Source organism: Betta splendens, chromosome 6 (genome assembly GCF_900634795.4).
Source record: "Betta splendens chromosome 6, fBetSpl5.4, whole genome shotgun sequence".
NCBI classification, from domain to species: Eukaryota; Metazoa; Chordata; class Actinopteri; order Anabantiformes; family Osphronemidae; genus Betta; species Betta splendens.
Genome location: NC_040886.2, coordinates 12,373,474 through 12,389,768, shown reverse-complemented (window position 1 = coordinate 12,389,768; position 16,295 = coordinate 12,373,474). Strand labels below are relative to the sequence as shown.

The following is a 16,295-nucleotide window of genomic DNA, read 5'->3' as shown; positions in this document are numbered from 1 at the left end:
ACAACTTTATGTGAGTTAGAGAGCAGTTTTTGGAGACAGATCCTCGTATACAGCACATACTGTACCTGGGGCCAGTGGAGTTACGTAAGCTGTCTTATAGCTGGTGGAATAAACAGAATAAAACTCAGGTGCAGTCATCCTTAGACTGAGTCACACTTGGCTTATTATATCTGGCTCATGCCCCAAGAATCCAGAAAAACTCAATAATGTTTTAGACTATTCTGTCCCACTGTAAGGGTTTTTAGCAGAGTTTCAAAACTCGGCCCAATGCATGGGATTCTTGGTTAATAAAGGGCGTTTTCCCGGTTCTTCCCTTTATGCCGACGGTGAATCACACGTAGCGGCTAGAAACACCGCGAACCTTTCACACGAGAGGAAACCTGTTGCGCCAAGAAGACACGTTTAGAACAGAATGTGGGGCCGCGTCATTAGGCGACCTGTGACGTGGGACCAGATGTCACCCGGCGTCCATTCAGACGCACGCGTGGATCCATTAATTGCTTACTACTCTACAGTGCACCTACAGTGTATAACAGCTCGAACGCCCAGCATGTACACATGGAAATGTACACAAACCCACTGACCTGCCAACCCCCCCCCCCCCCACACACACACACACACACACACACACACACACACACTCACACTCACACTCAAGCATCTGTGACAATCTTCCCGAAGAAAGCTTCACCTTCACATCTGCTTTAAACTGGCACTGAAATCTGTTTAGCTGTGAGTTTTAAAGCTGCTCCTCCTCCTCAAACCGCCGTAGATTCCATGACATCATCAATTCTAAATGTATGGGCCAAAATATACAAGCAGAGACTATCGTCACATGTATCTTTCTAAATTATAGCTACATGTGAATGCTGCTCATATGTTCCTGTAGGCTTTAATACAGGAACCCCCCCAAGGCTGTTTCTCAGCATCGAGTTACAGTAAAATGTCTTTTTTTATTTCACGCTCTTCAATTTATAAATGTTGAAACACTGTAACAATTGCAAATATAGAACTTTGCCATAGAGGAAGCTGAGATATTGTATCTGGAAAAGCAACACAACGTGGTCACGTTTTAATGATTGTAAGAAAATACCACAGAGAGGAAGGGCTGAACCTGGGTGTGCTCTCGCCAGCGCAGCCGAGTCACCAGCAGTCGAGTAAAAGTAGATTCACATGCTCGGGACGTCTGACGGAGGTTTGGGCACACGAACAGACGCATTAGACGAGTTAGTGGGGAATAAATGGCCCGGCGATGTTGAATGTGCGGCTCGGTTTGTGGCCGCACACAATCGGCTGTGTGACCATTAACCTGTTTAACCGGGACCCCGGCGAGCAAAAGCCCCAGATGCGGCGTGAATCCAGGCGTCTTTGGGAAGTTAATGGGCCGTGGGGGAGGCGCGGGCTAAAATTAGGCAGAGCCATTTTATCTTGACTATGAGCTTTGACACACAGAGCACCCCCCCCCCAGCACCGCTCTTTAGGCTGTTGGCAGATTCAATTGCGCTTGACCTAGTTAATGTCCCTGGGGAGAAGGAGGGGTAAACACGGGGAGCCGCTCCTCTCCTGAAAACCTGGAATTTTCCATATTTCACACTCCCAGTTCGCAGCCTGCGCCACACAGGGCAGAGTGGGGAGAACACATAACATGTAGCCCACCACTGTGGAAAATCCCCAGACTTTACAGCCTCATAGCATGTTAGCATCACACCAAGCCGGGCCAAGTGAGGCAACCATATGCCTCTATATATTGTTTCATAAGGGTGATATATGAACTGCATTGATGTGGCTGAATCTTAGAACCGTTCTTTCTAAACGTGAGGTTCAGATTATGTCACAGCAAGAGAAGCATAAAAGTAAACCTCAATACTTAAAGATTGCATTTGTTTTCTCTAAATAAATCATCTTTCCGCACCCTGCTTATTTCCAGGGGCCCTGTGGCTGCTCCAGGCTGTGTATTATGAATATAACATGTAACATCTGCGCAGATGTTTACATGTTCTATTTATCCAGCAAAACCAGCGGAACAGGAACACGGCTGCTGTTGTTGTACTCAGCCACTCTTCCAGCTAATGTGCATCAGGTACTGGGGAACAGATAATGGAACACGAGCGGGAGAACTGTGATGTGCTTCTTCGTTTTGCGCTGAAAGAGTCAGGGGATTAAAAAACAAGAGCTGTAACGGAACATGTGGTGACAGAGAAGCAAGATTTAATCATTAATGCTGAATAGTTACAGCATAAGCTTTAGTCTGACAATAAGCCGTGTGTCGGAGCTTTGAGCTTTGTCCAAAATCACTTCCTCTTTTGCTAATTTATCACTTCACACAGTCAGTTTACCCTTAAGTGAACTTTGACTTTGATCAATATGGGCTCACACAACAGACATTTTCACTTTAGACAGTAAACAAAAGCCACTATTTACATGTTCTATGTATTTGTCACAGGCCTGGTGTCGTGAATGTCGTGTCACTGTCTTAACTCAACCTGAGGCAGATACACCTTCATTCACCTAGTGTAGGTCTAAATGTGAAGATCATCATAGGGAATTATACAGACATTCTGTTGGTGATGTACATACTCATAAAATTAATGTATGAGAAGATTCATGACATATTTAGGACAAGGGTCACTGTCCTGAAATGGAAACTAAATAAACATGGCAGTCTGAAGGTTTTGAAACACAGTGAAATACTAAGATGCGGGAATGTAACCATGAAGGCAAGGTGACATTGAGGAAGGAGGATGCTGTTCACACATGGGTGTGCAAGAAAGGGCAGCGAAAAGGCTGAGGGGACCGAGTAAAAGATGACTGAACTGAAAAGGGGGTGTAATAACGTCAGAAAGGGCAGCGAGGAGGCAGGAGCAGGATTAACGAGCGGCGCAGAGTAATAGGAAGGGTGTGTGTGTGTGTGTGTGTGTGTGTGTGTGTGTGTGTGTGTGTGTGTGTGTGTGTGTGTGAGTGTGAGAGCGGGAGAGGAGGTTGGGGGCAGAGTGTGTGTCACGTGTATGCTGGAATGAGCGCAGAGCTGCACAGGGGCGATCAGTGGACACGGGAGCAGAGGCGAGTCGGGCCGTCTGTCCCTGAGCTCCCTCACGCTCCGTCCACACGGGCCACGGGTCGACACCTGCCTCCCTCATCGCTTCCGGAACCATGAGTCATTCCCCTGTTTTCCGGTACACTACTAAGAAATGTCCCATAGCAGCAGATACGTGAGAATGCCTGCTGTACACGGTGGATTTACCCTGCATGCACTCTTCCTGTCGACCTTTGACCCTTGGCCTAACACCTGCGCTGACCCGTTCCGCACCGCGCGTCGGGGCCCGGCTCAGTCGGCCGCCTTCAGAGCCGCTGACGCGGTGGAAGCCGACTCCTTCATGTTGAAACTACGCACGACTCCTCGCTGGAGCCGCGCCAGGTACTTTTTCATTTCAAAAGGTTGGAGCGACAGCCAAAAGAAGAGAGAGAGAGCCGAAGCGCTAACGCTGCTCTCCCTGGGTTATGCAACGCACGACTACAGCAGCAGCAGCAGCGTCATAAGAAGCCAACATGAAGGCCGCGCTGAAGCTATTTGGCTCATACCTGGCGCAGGGACACGTGTGAGCCACCGGTAAAGATCTGACTCTGAACTGTGTGTGTGTGTGTGTGTGGGGGGGGGTCCTGTGCCCCAGCTCACCTGTTGTCATTAAATGCAGTCAGTTGTGCATATTGGAATATAATTATATATATTATGATCCACGCGCGCCGGTCGGACATGCAGCACGAGCACCGGCTCCTCTCTGAGCGGAGCTGGACGGCTGCCTCCTAAGAAACTATCAGCTCATATCGCGCCGCTTCTAGATAAGATCTCACACCGCGACGCCCACGTGATGCTCCCATAGAAGCGCTAGCAGAGGGAGCGTGGGCCGCTGCACGTCGGACGCAGATCTGGCCAACGGCCTGCTGTCAGGCCTCAGCGGCGTCTGCGGCGCGTCCCTCCGAGTTGGTGCCACATCACCACCGCGGACGCATTCGTGACATTGACAGCAGCGTGTGAGCGCTGTTTGATTGCCGCCTTTCTTTTCTTTTTTTTTTTTTTTTCGGTGTGTTTCTCAGAAATCCCCTTATGTAACCCCAACCTTCACATTAAGATTTATTGCACCGCTGCCGCTAACGCACAACGTTACATCACCTCCGGCCAATGTGAGCACATTCGCCGATGGTAGATAAGCAGCGAAAACCACGACTCACGGGGGAATCAGTTCATATTTATTCATTTTCAAATTCACAAACGCCAAAGCAGAGAAACCCAGTTTGTGTGAAGGCAGCATTGACCCGAGGTCCGGTCTACTGAAGCAATTATACAATGTGCAGCGAGAGCAGTGCTTGCAGTAAGCTCACAGTCCTCTGCATCATGTGGAGCCCTCCTCATCTGTGCGTGGAGAGCGCAGGCTGGAGCACTTACGTAACCCAGTTAAAATATACCCCAGTCACATGTAGCGTTCAGCCCTGCAGATAGATATCCCACTGTCTCTTGAGCTGCTCTGGCAGCCGTTCAGACACACACACACACACACACACACACACACACACACACACACACACACACACACACACACACACACACACACACATGCAGCCATAAAAGATTTCACAGTGATTGGTTGCCAGACATATTCAAATGCCTGCATGTGAACTGTCTGCGTGGTAAGTGGTCAGGGAGCGTTCTCTCCGAGCGCGGCGCATGTGACCGAGTGGAGCTGCACCAGGAAGAAGCCACAGAGGGAGAGGGAGTGAACATGTCAGGGCGCCGGAAGTCCAGCCCTTTAAAGTTACGAAAATGAGCCCAGTATCGCTTCTGCTCTGACTACATAACCTCTCACACCAGCTCCGGATGCTATTGGCTCAGCCCTGCCACACACACACACACACACACACACACACACACACACAGCTGCCCCCCCCCATGCTGCTGCAGCGTGCCTACACAATGTCACATTTCTGGTGTGTGGGTGGGGTTAAGTCGGCGGAACCAGCATTTACTGTAACAGGATGACATATCTGGAGGAGTGAGACACGTTTCTCACCAGATTACCAGGAGCTCCGGAGTCCAGGCTCCACGAACCGAGCCCCAATTATGCAAGACGCACAGACCTCTGATAGGATTTATGAGTCCAGGCTCTGTTGTGCATCTGTGGAGATGCTTATAATAAAAAGCGTCACCCGGAGAGGCTGCAAAAAACCTTTACAGACAACACGGAGCGCGGCTCACACGCGTGTGCCGGCGCATGTGCGTCCCCTCCCCTCCCTCCCTCCCTCCCGGCTCCCACCGATCAAATGCCTGGGCGCCGTGCCTTTTGTTACTGGTCACCAGTCGGAGCGTGCGCATCAGGGCAGAGCCGGTGGATGGCCCAGTTTAGCGTCCCGGCTTTCGTCACGCCGGCTTCAGGTGTGGGTACAGGACAACCTGTGGCTGGAGGCCAAGGTACACGGAGCTGAGTCATACACTCAGGTCAGCGCGGGGGACAGCTGCCATAGGAGAGGAGCGCAAACACAAACAGGTTTCCGTGCCAACGGCACCAAAACAGAATCCACCCGTATCTGCTTGCAGCGCTAGCAGGTAGGGACACATTCTGTCACTGCACAGCGTCCGAGTGAAGCAATGATCAGCTCCAGCGAACACGTCCAAGGTGCGTTCAATGCACTGAACTCAACGCGGTGTGGTCGTAACGCAGGAAGCGTTACCGAACCCCCAAAAGGCCGCAGGGCTCCTATGGTTGTGCGCTGTGCGGCGCGGCTTTGATGTGCGCCCACGCACACGTGCCGCGCTTTTCTAAACAGGAAGGCTTAGGACAGGCGTTTAGCGCGTGCCCCGCAATAAAGTGGGCGTGAGGCCCGATTTGGCTTTTATTTTTTTATGAATGAGAGTGGGAAACATCGCGTCTCTGTGGGATACAGAATCCGCCAGCCTCCCTGACAAATTGAGAATCGCAGCGCCGGTGTGTGTTGTGTGACTCATCTCAGACACTGACAGGAGAATGCGCAGATCAAAGACTTCCCTTTGTGGGGAGATTGGATATTGTCGCTGCTGTTCTTTAAGCGGACGACAAATTGCAGCGCGGCTGAATAGAGTCGGATTATTGTTAATCCATAAATGTTCCTGGAGATCACAGAGAAGATTTACTGCGACGTTCGGTGGGAAATCTTAATTCCATACACAACAAAAGTCATTTAGGCAGCTGTGAGAATCGATTTGACGTGTAAATACGTCTGCGTTTTCTCTACGACCTGTCTGCAGAGGTTAGAACGCTTGCGCGCACGGGCCTGACGTATCTCTGCGCGGCCGAACTAAAAGTAGACGCGCTTCCTGCGCTTTGAAGTGGACGCGACGCGCTCCACGCCGACCCGTCGGCCCCACAGACAAATGGGGGAAGCCGGTTTGCTGGGCAGCGGGAGTCTGGGGTCACCGGAGGATCCGTGCCTGACGGGAGACGTTGGAAAGAGACTGGGAGCTGAACGCGAGCGGCTCCGTGGGCGCCGCGGTGCACATTCCTAGCAGCAGGTCGTGATTAAAACACAGCAGTAATAAGTAAAGCCTGTGCTCAGACACTGGGCTGCTGCAGCCCCCCTCCCATGTGACGTCATCACATGAAACAAAAATAGACTCTATGATCATTTGACCGTCGAATCTTCTTAGAATCTAATTATCATGGCGCTCAGTGAGTATAAAAAGCACCCAAACAGTCCCTCTGTGTTTTATTCTCAGACAGATTCCAAACCAGTCGTTAAAGGGGCAGCGTTGGTGCAGAGCGCTCCTCCGCATGTGACCCGCTCGCGCGCTCGCTCGCTGCAGATAGGAGCGCACGGGAAATGTGTTGTTTCGAATTCAGCTCGTCCCCGCTGTCAGTGGAGGGCGACGAGCAGGAGAGGAGGCTGGTCTTCCAGTGGGTGTCTCCCCGACGCACGTGATCACGTTTGTTGCGAGAGAGTTCATGACTCACTGGCTCCAGGCTCAGGATCCTCGTCTGGCCTCTCATCCCACCCTCTGAGGCAGCCAAACAGTAGTTGTGTGAGTAACGCATTCACCATCAATGTGTCAAAGAGAAATGTGGAAGAACAAACCAATGTATCTATCTATCTATCTATCTATCTATCTATCTATCTATCTATCTATCTATCTATCTATCTATCTATCTATCTATCTATCTATCTATCTATCTATCTATCTATCTATCTATCTATCTATCTAGCCATATACTAAATATTCTTAAGGCCTTTACCTAATAACTTGCTTTAGGTACTTGTACTTATACTTTTCCACATATTGTTGCTTTACTTTAATGCCCTTCAGTGGTTACTAGTTTCTAAAAGAACTACATTTGCATTCATAAATTCTGATTCAGTATTATAAGTAAATATAATGTAAAGCAGTTCCCAGTAAAAACAGACAGACAATGGCAGGAACCGTCCAGTACTATTTAAAACTGCTACTAGTCTTATTACATACTTTATTTATGCTTATTTGCTAAGAATGTTAAAAAAATGGTATTGCTAATTTACTTAAATCCTCATGCTGCACCAAAGCATAGACTGCATGCATCCCATGATAAGTGAGTCTTTGTCTGCTGAAGTGTCCTTGAGCAAACATAACATGAATTATGGCAGTCTCTTAAGAAAATCGCTGACTGTGCCTTCGCCAGGCTGCTGAGTATACTGGCATGCCTCAGCTCAGGCGTCATCATCATCACCATCATCATCACCCAGATGATATAATGAGGAAGAACGTCCGTAGAATGACCAAAACCAGCGCTGGGCTTGACTTTTCACCCAGCTGCTGAAATGAAACCGATCCGCGTGTCCACGTGTTTGTGTCATTTCCATGTCGTTTGCATATGTAAACCGTGCCCGCCTATCGCGGCGCAGCCGCACGGGGAGACGGCGCCCATTGGCCGGTCGGCGTCATGAAAGCAGCCAATGGGGGAGCCGCCGCGCGTTGGTCCCGCCCTCCCAGACACGTTGCCTTGGGAGAAGCAACACGGGCCGCTGGCTGGCTGCGCTGCCTCCTCACTCACACGCCGCACGTCCAGCTCGTCAGCTGCTCTCTGCCCGACAGCCCTGCTGGATTTACCGCTGAACAAAGGAAGAGTAGGACCGTGCGCTCCGTCCTGGGAAGGTACGTCCGCCGGCCGCTTTGACAGCCGCCGCGCCGTCCTAACAATGCCTCTCATTATAGGCTATGAGGCGAAAGGGCGAAAGTGATTTTATTTTAAAAGCGTCCGGAGGAATTCGACTATGGCCACGATCGCATACGTTGGCAAATAGTTGCTGAGGGGCTGATTATGTGATGGTGATTACGTCTGCGTGCCTTTACGCTTTTATATAATCTGCCTGATTACTGATGAGGAAGTCCATTGTGTCTGTTCCCCACTTGACTTGAAACCCGCATCTTGGCGGTAGGATGATGAAATAGAACTTTATTTATTTCTTCATTTGTTTCTGAGGGAAGACGATTAAACGCTTCATATGCGCGATGGAGCCCGACATTTATTTCACGTTAATTGCCCTGGTGTTTATTGTGTGTTTGTGTTAAGCCGCGGACATCTCCGTTCAGGTGCCCCACCTACACAGGTGGATGGGAACGGGATCATGCAGGCTGTGTGTTATTTTATCAGAGGAAGGCCAGTCGCCTAAACCGTAGTTCAACCAAACGCCGCCATCAGCAGCTACTACAGTGGTAATTTGAATGTCTATCAGAAACACTGTAGGCCTCCTGTCTGTGCGTTCAAAGGCCCAATAAGTGAAGGCATACACATCAATGTGCTGAACATGTACGTGGCCTGTTATCAATTCAGCAGTAAAGCATGCAAAAGAGTTTATTTTTATGTCTCTGCACCTGTGTATTAGTGTTATTATGGTATTATTTTGGAAACGTAAACCTATTGAGATTGAAACAAAGTTCAAGTAGGGACAGTTCTCATGCTTGTGTATCGGTGGTGTCATGTGGAGGTGGATATTCTAAAAGTCCATTTTAGCTTCTCTAAAATGTTCACTTCTTGTAACTCGATACTGTGTTGCGTCGGATCTGATGATGATCTAATGAATCCATTTCTGAGCATCATACGTGGTTTGTAAAGTGGCCTGTAATGAGTAATATCTATTTACTGCTCATTTACTGTTCAATGTTGGCGCTTCTAAAGTTAGTCAATCTCCGCTCCACCCTTTACTGTAACAATGAAGTCAGAAGGTGGTCGACCTGAGACAAAGAGCAGGGCAGCAATTAAACCCCCCCCCCCCCCCATTCTCATATTTCACAGGAAAGGAGACGTGCCAGGCATTACCCATTCAAAAGCCCCGGCAATCTCACTTCCTCTATCTGCTAATCTCAGAGGAAGCATGTTGTAGAGACGCACAGATCGCAGGAGCGTTGCAGTTCGGCGAGGGGAGGCTTCTCTCCAGCCCTCGTGTCGAGAACAAACAGCGTCGCTCTCTGTTTTTGTTGCCCCCCCCCCCTCCTACAAGTGTCACTTGTGCTGATGGGAGGTCTGTGGCCTGAGGCGCTGGTTGCCATGGTGGCAGACCCCTGCCCCTATGAATAAACAAGTTAACCGTGTTTATGAATGAGCGCGGGGGCGGCAGCCGGCCGGCCGGCTGACGGAGCCTCAACGGGGAGACGTCAGAGGAGCCGTCGGCTGTGGAGCTGTAAAACCGTTCCTGCTCGGCCCCCGAAAGGGGCCGCCGGGCGGCCGCGGCCCCCGGTGGCGACCAGTGCGTGCTCACTGGCTCAGGTGTCGCATCTGCAGCACAAGCAGGTCATTGTGGCCTCGCTGCGTCCTCTCATTCACATGGGCCCCGTCTCCTCCGTCCCCTCCGTCTGCTGGACCGCAGTAGCAGTGACTCTCCCTTGTGCTCTGCTGCAGGTCAGTGATGGTCAGTGCTAGTTAGAACCTGCAGCCGAGGATGTCTGCCACAGATTCGGACAACTCCGTGAACTGGCTGGTTAGCGACACCGAGGACAATGGGAGCGCGTTGAAGCCCCAGTGCGGCGAGCCGGGGGCCCCCCCCACCGCCGCCCGCGCCCCGCGCCTGGACAGCGAGGTCAACGACAGCGACGGCGACCCGGCCGAGGACCGGGCCGGCGCCGGCGGGCCGTGTCGCCGGAACGGCGCTCAGCCGCAGGCGGCGAAGAGGCGCCACGGCGCCGCCGAGGACGAGCGCAGGCAGCGGCCGCGCAGCGGCAGCGGGTCGGAGAGGGACCGGCTCTTCAGCAGCAAGGTGAGAGTCGGTGACTCAGGCTTTTTTCCACAGGAGGGGGTTTTGGAGGTCAGCACAAGTGGAGCATGCCTTATCGCCTATATCTGGTGTTACTGTACACCATGCGTGATATTTCCAGTCAGAATGGGCCTCCCTTTGAACGGCGTGAGCAGAATTAGTCATGTTTTCTGCAGAACCAGAGCCGTTCAAGCGCTCTGTTAGCCAAACACACTGAAGCAACTGAGCAGGAGGTGGAGTCCAGACTCGCCGCACTCGTTGCACAACCTTTATATTAAACAGCTTGATATGAGCTGGATCTGTTTTCTATTAAATACACTTTGACAGCGACGTCGCCTACAAATGCCTCTGTTGTCCCTTTCAGTGCATGGAGCTACAATGCTACATTCATCCGCTTTCGTCGATCTTGAATGGCCTTCGTTCAGGGAGATACAGAGAACGTAAGTCAGCCGTGTGTGTGTGTGTGTGTGTGTGTGTGTGTGTGTGTGTGTGTGTGTGTGTGTGTGTGTGTGTGTGTGTGTGTGTGTGTGTGTGTGTGTGTGTGTGTGTGTGTTGTGTGTGTGTGTGTGTGTGTGTGTGTGTGTGTGTACACACTCACCGTGCCAGCCTTTATGTAACACGTGTCCCTGAGATTTGAGAACAAGATGTCTAAAACACGCATTGTTGTAGGACTATCAAGTGACCACAAGTATTTCCTGTGTGTGTGTGTGTGTGTGTGTGTGTGCGTGTCCATCCTAATAAAGCAGTTGGTTTTAGGGGGACATTCGCTTTACAACTGCACAAAAAGCGTTCTTTTATTTACCAGCTGAACATAAAAAGTCACACTTCAGACTTCCTGGTAGATGAGCTCCTCAGTGGAGGCGAGTGAGAACATACTCTCCGTGTGTGTGCGTGCGTGCGTGCGTGCGTGCGTGCGTACTCATAGGCAGAGGAATGAATGATGATGAATGTTCGGACAGACACAGAAACAGCTTAGTTTGGGATCTTTGTCAAGACCCAGCACTTCCTGGCCACAAAGGCAGGGAGTCTGTTCACTTACACACACACACACACACACACACACACACACACACACACACACACACACACACACACACACACACACACACACACACACACACACACACACACACACATTTCACACAACCCATCTGCTCCACAGACTCGGTCCTGCTGTCAACACACAGTTCATGTGGCTCATAGTACGACTCTCTGCTTTTTCAGGCCTCAGCAGTTTTCAGGAGAGCGTGGCCATGGACAGGATTCAGAGGATAATGGGTGTCCTCCAGAACCCCTGCATGGGGTAAGTGGCCTCAGCCTGACCTACATAGCGCTCTGCAGGCAACAGCGAGCGTTAGCACACCTTCACATTTTTACTATTTCCTGTTTGGGTACGTTTTTGCAGCTAAGACCTTTACATACTCATTCCAAGACCTTTACATACAAATTCCGGTTCTATATTGAACCCGCCACTCTCCCACCGGCTCCATGTGGCGTTTGTTGTCTGCCTCCAGCCTCGTCTTTGACACATGGTTCACAGCAGTCTGCCCTGCGCGCATACACACACACACACACACATACACACACACACACACACACACACACATCACCAGGATTTACTGCAGCGACGGCTGAGCCTCACCGTAGCTGGGCATCTTGTTAAATATGTATCAGGCCTCACGGTGGGAGCAGCGCACTTGTGTCTGCTTGATTTGTTCTCCGCCGGGCAGACAGCATAATGGAGTGTGATATCGCCCCCGCTGAGCAGAAAGCCCCCGCGTTAGATGCTACGAAAGACACGGGCAGGAAATATTCCTTGACATTAAATCGAGGCTATTTGCGCTTAAAGCAGAAATATTTGAGAAGCAAAACACATGATTAATATCAGTCAAGTGTATTTTTCACTATTCGTCATTGAGGTCCATCGTCGCATCCTGATAATACCAGTATGACTAATTCCGTCCCAGCAGAGCCGTGCATCACTCAGGCGTCCATTTAACATCAGCTGGGCAGCTCGTCCCTGTGACACGCTGCGTCGAGACGAGCCGCTAGAAAACAAAGTGTGGCTCAGGCTAATTGGAGTCCTCACCCACCAGCTGCTGCCTTCGTATGGGAGACAAAGAGTGGGTGTGGCGGCTTCCCAGCAGACGACCGGGGCAGGAGCTGGAAGGTGGACCCCCCCCCCCCGCTCCACGTTGCCAGCTGGTGGCCCCGCAGCGGCACGACGGCACGCGGATCAAAGTGACTTTTCCAGCAGTCGCCGTTGCCGCCGATCTCTCGCGTGAATTAAACACGCTCTGATGACGCTTCATCCTCGCTGCGGTGCGGCCGGAGGCTGTAGAACGGCGGCGTTTCTATTTAGAGGCGTCGGAAGCGTCGCACCGGGGCTCGCGGGCACACGGAGCTCAGGCTCGGGCGCTCGCGCCCCGCGATCGCACGTTTCCTGTGTGAGCTCGATGAGGAGATAAGATTTCACAGAAGAGGGTGGCGAGATTTCTGGGAGATTGTTTCGAATGTCTGCGTGATTGACTGTTCGGTCGCCCTCGCCTCGTTTCAGGGAGAGATACGTCAACATCATTCTCAAAATGGAGGAAATGCTGAAGAGCTGGTTCCCTAATGTAAAACTCCACGACGAAGTCGCCGCCACTCAGACAGAGGAAGCAGTTTCTACCAAGAAACCGAAGGTAAAGTGTGTGTGTGTGTGTGTGGGGGGGGGTTCATGAAGCGTTGTGTAAGAGCTTCTCCGTCAGACGAGGCCTGAAGCCAAGAACATATGGCGATGGCGCAGCGAGGAGGGACTAAAATAGCCTTTATTATTTAATCACAGGTCTGGGACGGGGAAGGGAGGATTAACAGCTATTTTTACACAGGTATTACTGCAGTCTCAGGTTTGCCAAGAACAATGACAGAGAAGAAAAGGTAATTGTGGAGGACGATCCCTTAGGGGATCACAAAGGTTACGATGCTCGGGAACATTCCTTTAGCGGCGAATGCTGCGGGTTGAGAAAAATCACGTTTCACTTTCTAGTCACCACAAATAATCTCGAATCTAATCTCGACTAGAAATATGTTGCTTTAAAGGTGTGTCTATTAAGAGCAGGGACTGCAGCGACTGATTCTGGCAAACTACCAAAAGGGCAACGTGAAACCGCATTTGTGTCTCGTTCCACAGCTGTCTCCAGTGACCCCCACAGCGGCCATCGGCCCCGTCACCGCCGGCGACCCTCCCGTCGGCGCCAAAGCCCTGCGCGTCACTGACCTCACCCCTCCCGGGGCCTACTCCGCCAGCAACCTGAAGTGGCTCCACACCTCACCCATCTGCTCGCCCGCGGCGGAGCAGGCGCCGGCCGGCCCCAGGCGCCCGCTGTCGCCCGCGGACGAGGACCCGACGCAGGACAACGCGGTGTCCTCCAGCACAGACAGCCGCGCGCGGACAGACTCGGTGCCCAGGGGCCCCCCGCCGCCGCCGCCGCCGCCGCCGCCGCCGGGGAAGATCAGCGCGCCCTGCCTGGAGCGGCTCCTCAGGTCCACGGAGAGCATCATCACCCGCAGGGGGACGCGGGGCCTGATGGACAGCAGCTGGTCCTAGTCCGCGCCGGGCCGGGCCGGGTCCGGCCGTAGACGCAGCCCAGCCTCGCCTTGCCCACCTGCCGGGAGCCAGTCCGCTTGCTTCACCCATTCCAGCCTTCAAAAGGGACATCAGCGACGCCTCTGTAATGTGGAAGGAGTATCCACAGACGTTGAACTCCCTGTATGGGAATGTGCCCCCCCCGACATGACAAGTGTCTGCTTTAGTTCCCCCTTCTCGACCTTTCCTCCTGTGTGTGTGTGTGTGTGTGTGTGTGTGTGTGTGTGTGTGTGTGTGTGTGTGCGCGTGTGCGCGACATAGATTTCACAGAGGTCACAGTAGATTGTGATTCCGTAGCTCAGTTGTTTTCGCCGGCTTGTAGATGCAATAATCCACTTCAGTATCTGTGAAACCTCCATTTTTGCCTGCGAGAGAAGCTGCAGCAGTAGTTTGCGCTGCGAGGGAGGAGGCCGCACAGCCAGACGCGTCCGCGATCCGCTTATTGTGCTGGAAAATGTGAGTGAAATGTGACGTTCCCCCTCCGGACCCCCCGCCATGACTCCACACCTAAGTTTATTGATGTGACTGTTACTCATTTGTATACTTTATAAGCAAGTCTTTTGGTACAACTGTTCTACCTCAGTGGGCACCACGTCACGTTGGTGAGTGAGTAGGAATGTGAACGCTACACTCGACGTCTGGACACCTCACCAGCGGGGGGTCCCGGCCCGGCCCGGCCCCCCGGAGGACGCTCTCTCTCCACGGCGGCGCCCCCGTGGCTCGGCCGGTGCCGTTGTTAAGAATGTCAACTGCAGATTTCCTTTTTGAGTCCCCCAGTAGAAGGCGAGCGGTGCCTGTGAGATCAAGCTGTGCCTGTAAGCCGGTCAAAACGAGAAAACAAGCGCTGAGAGGATGTGTTCGGAATAGTTGCTCCTCAGTGGGATGTACAAATCAGGAATTCTCCTCCTGCCATTTTCCTGTATTGCGTAAATTATTCAGATCTTGCCAACTACTTTCTGTGGTGGAGTAGAACAATTCTTTTGTTTTGCCACAGAACTGGACAGTATGCTAGACCAGCAGAGAGGGACAAGGCATTTCTCTGTGTAAATCTGACAGAAAGGTTGTCAATTTTCTCTGAAAAGTGGCCTTTATAGTGTGAAATTTTATACTTTCAAAATAAACGTGGTTATATTTGTTTGATGCAAAACAGCTGCAGCTCGTCTTTTGTTCATGAACAGACTAAAAAGAATGTAAAAAAAAAAAGTGTGCTCATGATATTTTATGCTGTGTGAAATATTCAAAAGAACTTTATAGCAAGACCGACTGTGTCAGCAAAAGAAATCTATGGAGCAGCCCATTAAAAGTCTCAGCAGAGCTCTTAAGTCAGTCAATTAACCTTCAAAGAAAGGCTGCGACGTGATTTGTATCTGACTTAGACCAATTACAGGCCGAATCGACCGGGAACACTTGGAAGGATCTTACTTCCCGAGGATCACAATGGATTTGCTGTGCGCGAGCGCGAGGCAGGGCGCGATTCTCGGGACTCGGCTGTGAGGGGAAAGTTGTGCTTTTGCGCGCGTGCGGTGAAACGTGTCGCCACAGTATCACGTCACCGTTCTCAGGAAATGTTCGGGCAGGGAAGGATTTGGGTTATTCACATACACTGATCTGCGTGTACGAGCCAGACAAACACGTGACCGAGTAGACGCTGACGACTTCAATGATAAAAATCTGAAATATCAAAATTTACACTTTCAACTTTTTTTTCTTCTATTCTAAAGGCTGATAAGATTCAGGACAATGTTTTTGATTTTACTGCCAGAGCTGCTTTCCGCCCTCAGCGTTGCAAATCACATATCTAAACGTAATGTCTTCTGACTAGATTGAAAAAATGGCTGCTGTCTCTAAATCTAAAATTAAGTACTGCCATCTATGGGTGAAAAGTTAAACAAGACGTCATGTCTGAGGTGAAGAAATGCTAGTTTGGCCTCTAAAGTTCACAATCAGCCCTGTATCCACAGTCATTAAATGCGTTCAAGGTCTGCCTGTCTCTGTCATTCTGAGCTACACAGCGCAGTCACATGTCCATTACCCACACTGCATTGTTTCTGCGCTGCCGCCCCAGATTCCATCTCCCACAGCGGAGGCGAACGGTTTGGGCTCACGTGCACAGATGACCTGACAGCGTCCAAGTCCAGAGACAGCTGGCACCGATCTGCCTCACACCCACCACGATGGGAAGTTGCTCTGAATCGTAGGAAGAGCTGCAGCAACACAAAGGCACCTTTCCTATAGAGCTCCTATAAACCAAGTCACCAGGCTGCCGGCGGCGAACATGTGATCGGCCAAGGGGAAATAAAAATCACAAGATATTTTATGTAGAACAGTTCAAGAAAGGGGAAAAAATATTTTTATATCAATTTCAAAGTTAGGCAAAAAAGGGTCGTTCTACTGACGCCTTGTTGAAAAAAACTCAAATATC

General features: G+C 51.1%; 1 protein-coding gene across 2 annotated transcripts; it reads left to right on the top strand.

The window, feature by feature from the left end:
* The first annotated feature begins 6,808 nt into the window (after nucleotides 1-6,808).
* Nucleotides 6,809-15,020, top strand: LOC114857661 (circadian-associated transcriptional repressor). Of its 2 annotated transcripts, none has more exons than XM_041071267.2 (6): nucleotides 6,809-7,045; nucleotides 9,894-10,248; nucleotides 10,610-10,685; nucleotides 11,470-11,548; nucleotides 12,803-12,929; nucleotides 13,418-15,020. In XM_041071267.2, the coding sequence occupies exons 2-6, from the start codon at nucleotides 9,934-9,936 to the stop codon at nucleotides 13,832-13,834; spliced, it is 1,014 nt and encodes a 337-aa protein (XP_040927201.1). In that variant the 5' UTR covers nucleotides 6,809-7,045; nucleotides 9,894-9,933; the 3' UTR covers nucleotides 13,835-15,020. The 2 variants fall into 2 exon arrangements, with proteins under 2 accessions (XP_040927201.1, XP_029010175.1); XM_029154342.2 differs by lacking the exon at nucleotides 6,809-7,045 and adding an exon at nucleotides 7,984-8,149.
* Nucleotides 15,021-16,295: the final 1,275 nt, after the last annotated feature.

What these genes read in the sequence shown, in the direction of transcription:
- LOC114857661 (XM_041071267.2), top strand. Translation starts at nt 9,934, where the DNA reads ATGTCTGCCACAGATTCGGACAACTCCGTGAACTGGCTGGTTAGCGAC. An exon ending in ACCGGCTCTTCAGCAGCAAG is followed by an intron (nt 10,249 to 10,609) that starts GTGAGAGTCGGT and finishes TGTCCCTTTCAG; the next exon opens with TGCATGGAGCTACAATGCTA. An exon ending in TTCAGGGAGATACAGAGAAC is followed by an intron (nt 10,686 to 11,469) that starts GTAAGTCAGCCG and finishes CTGCTTTTTCAG; the next exon opens with GCCTCAGCAGTTTTCAGGAG.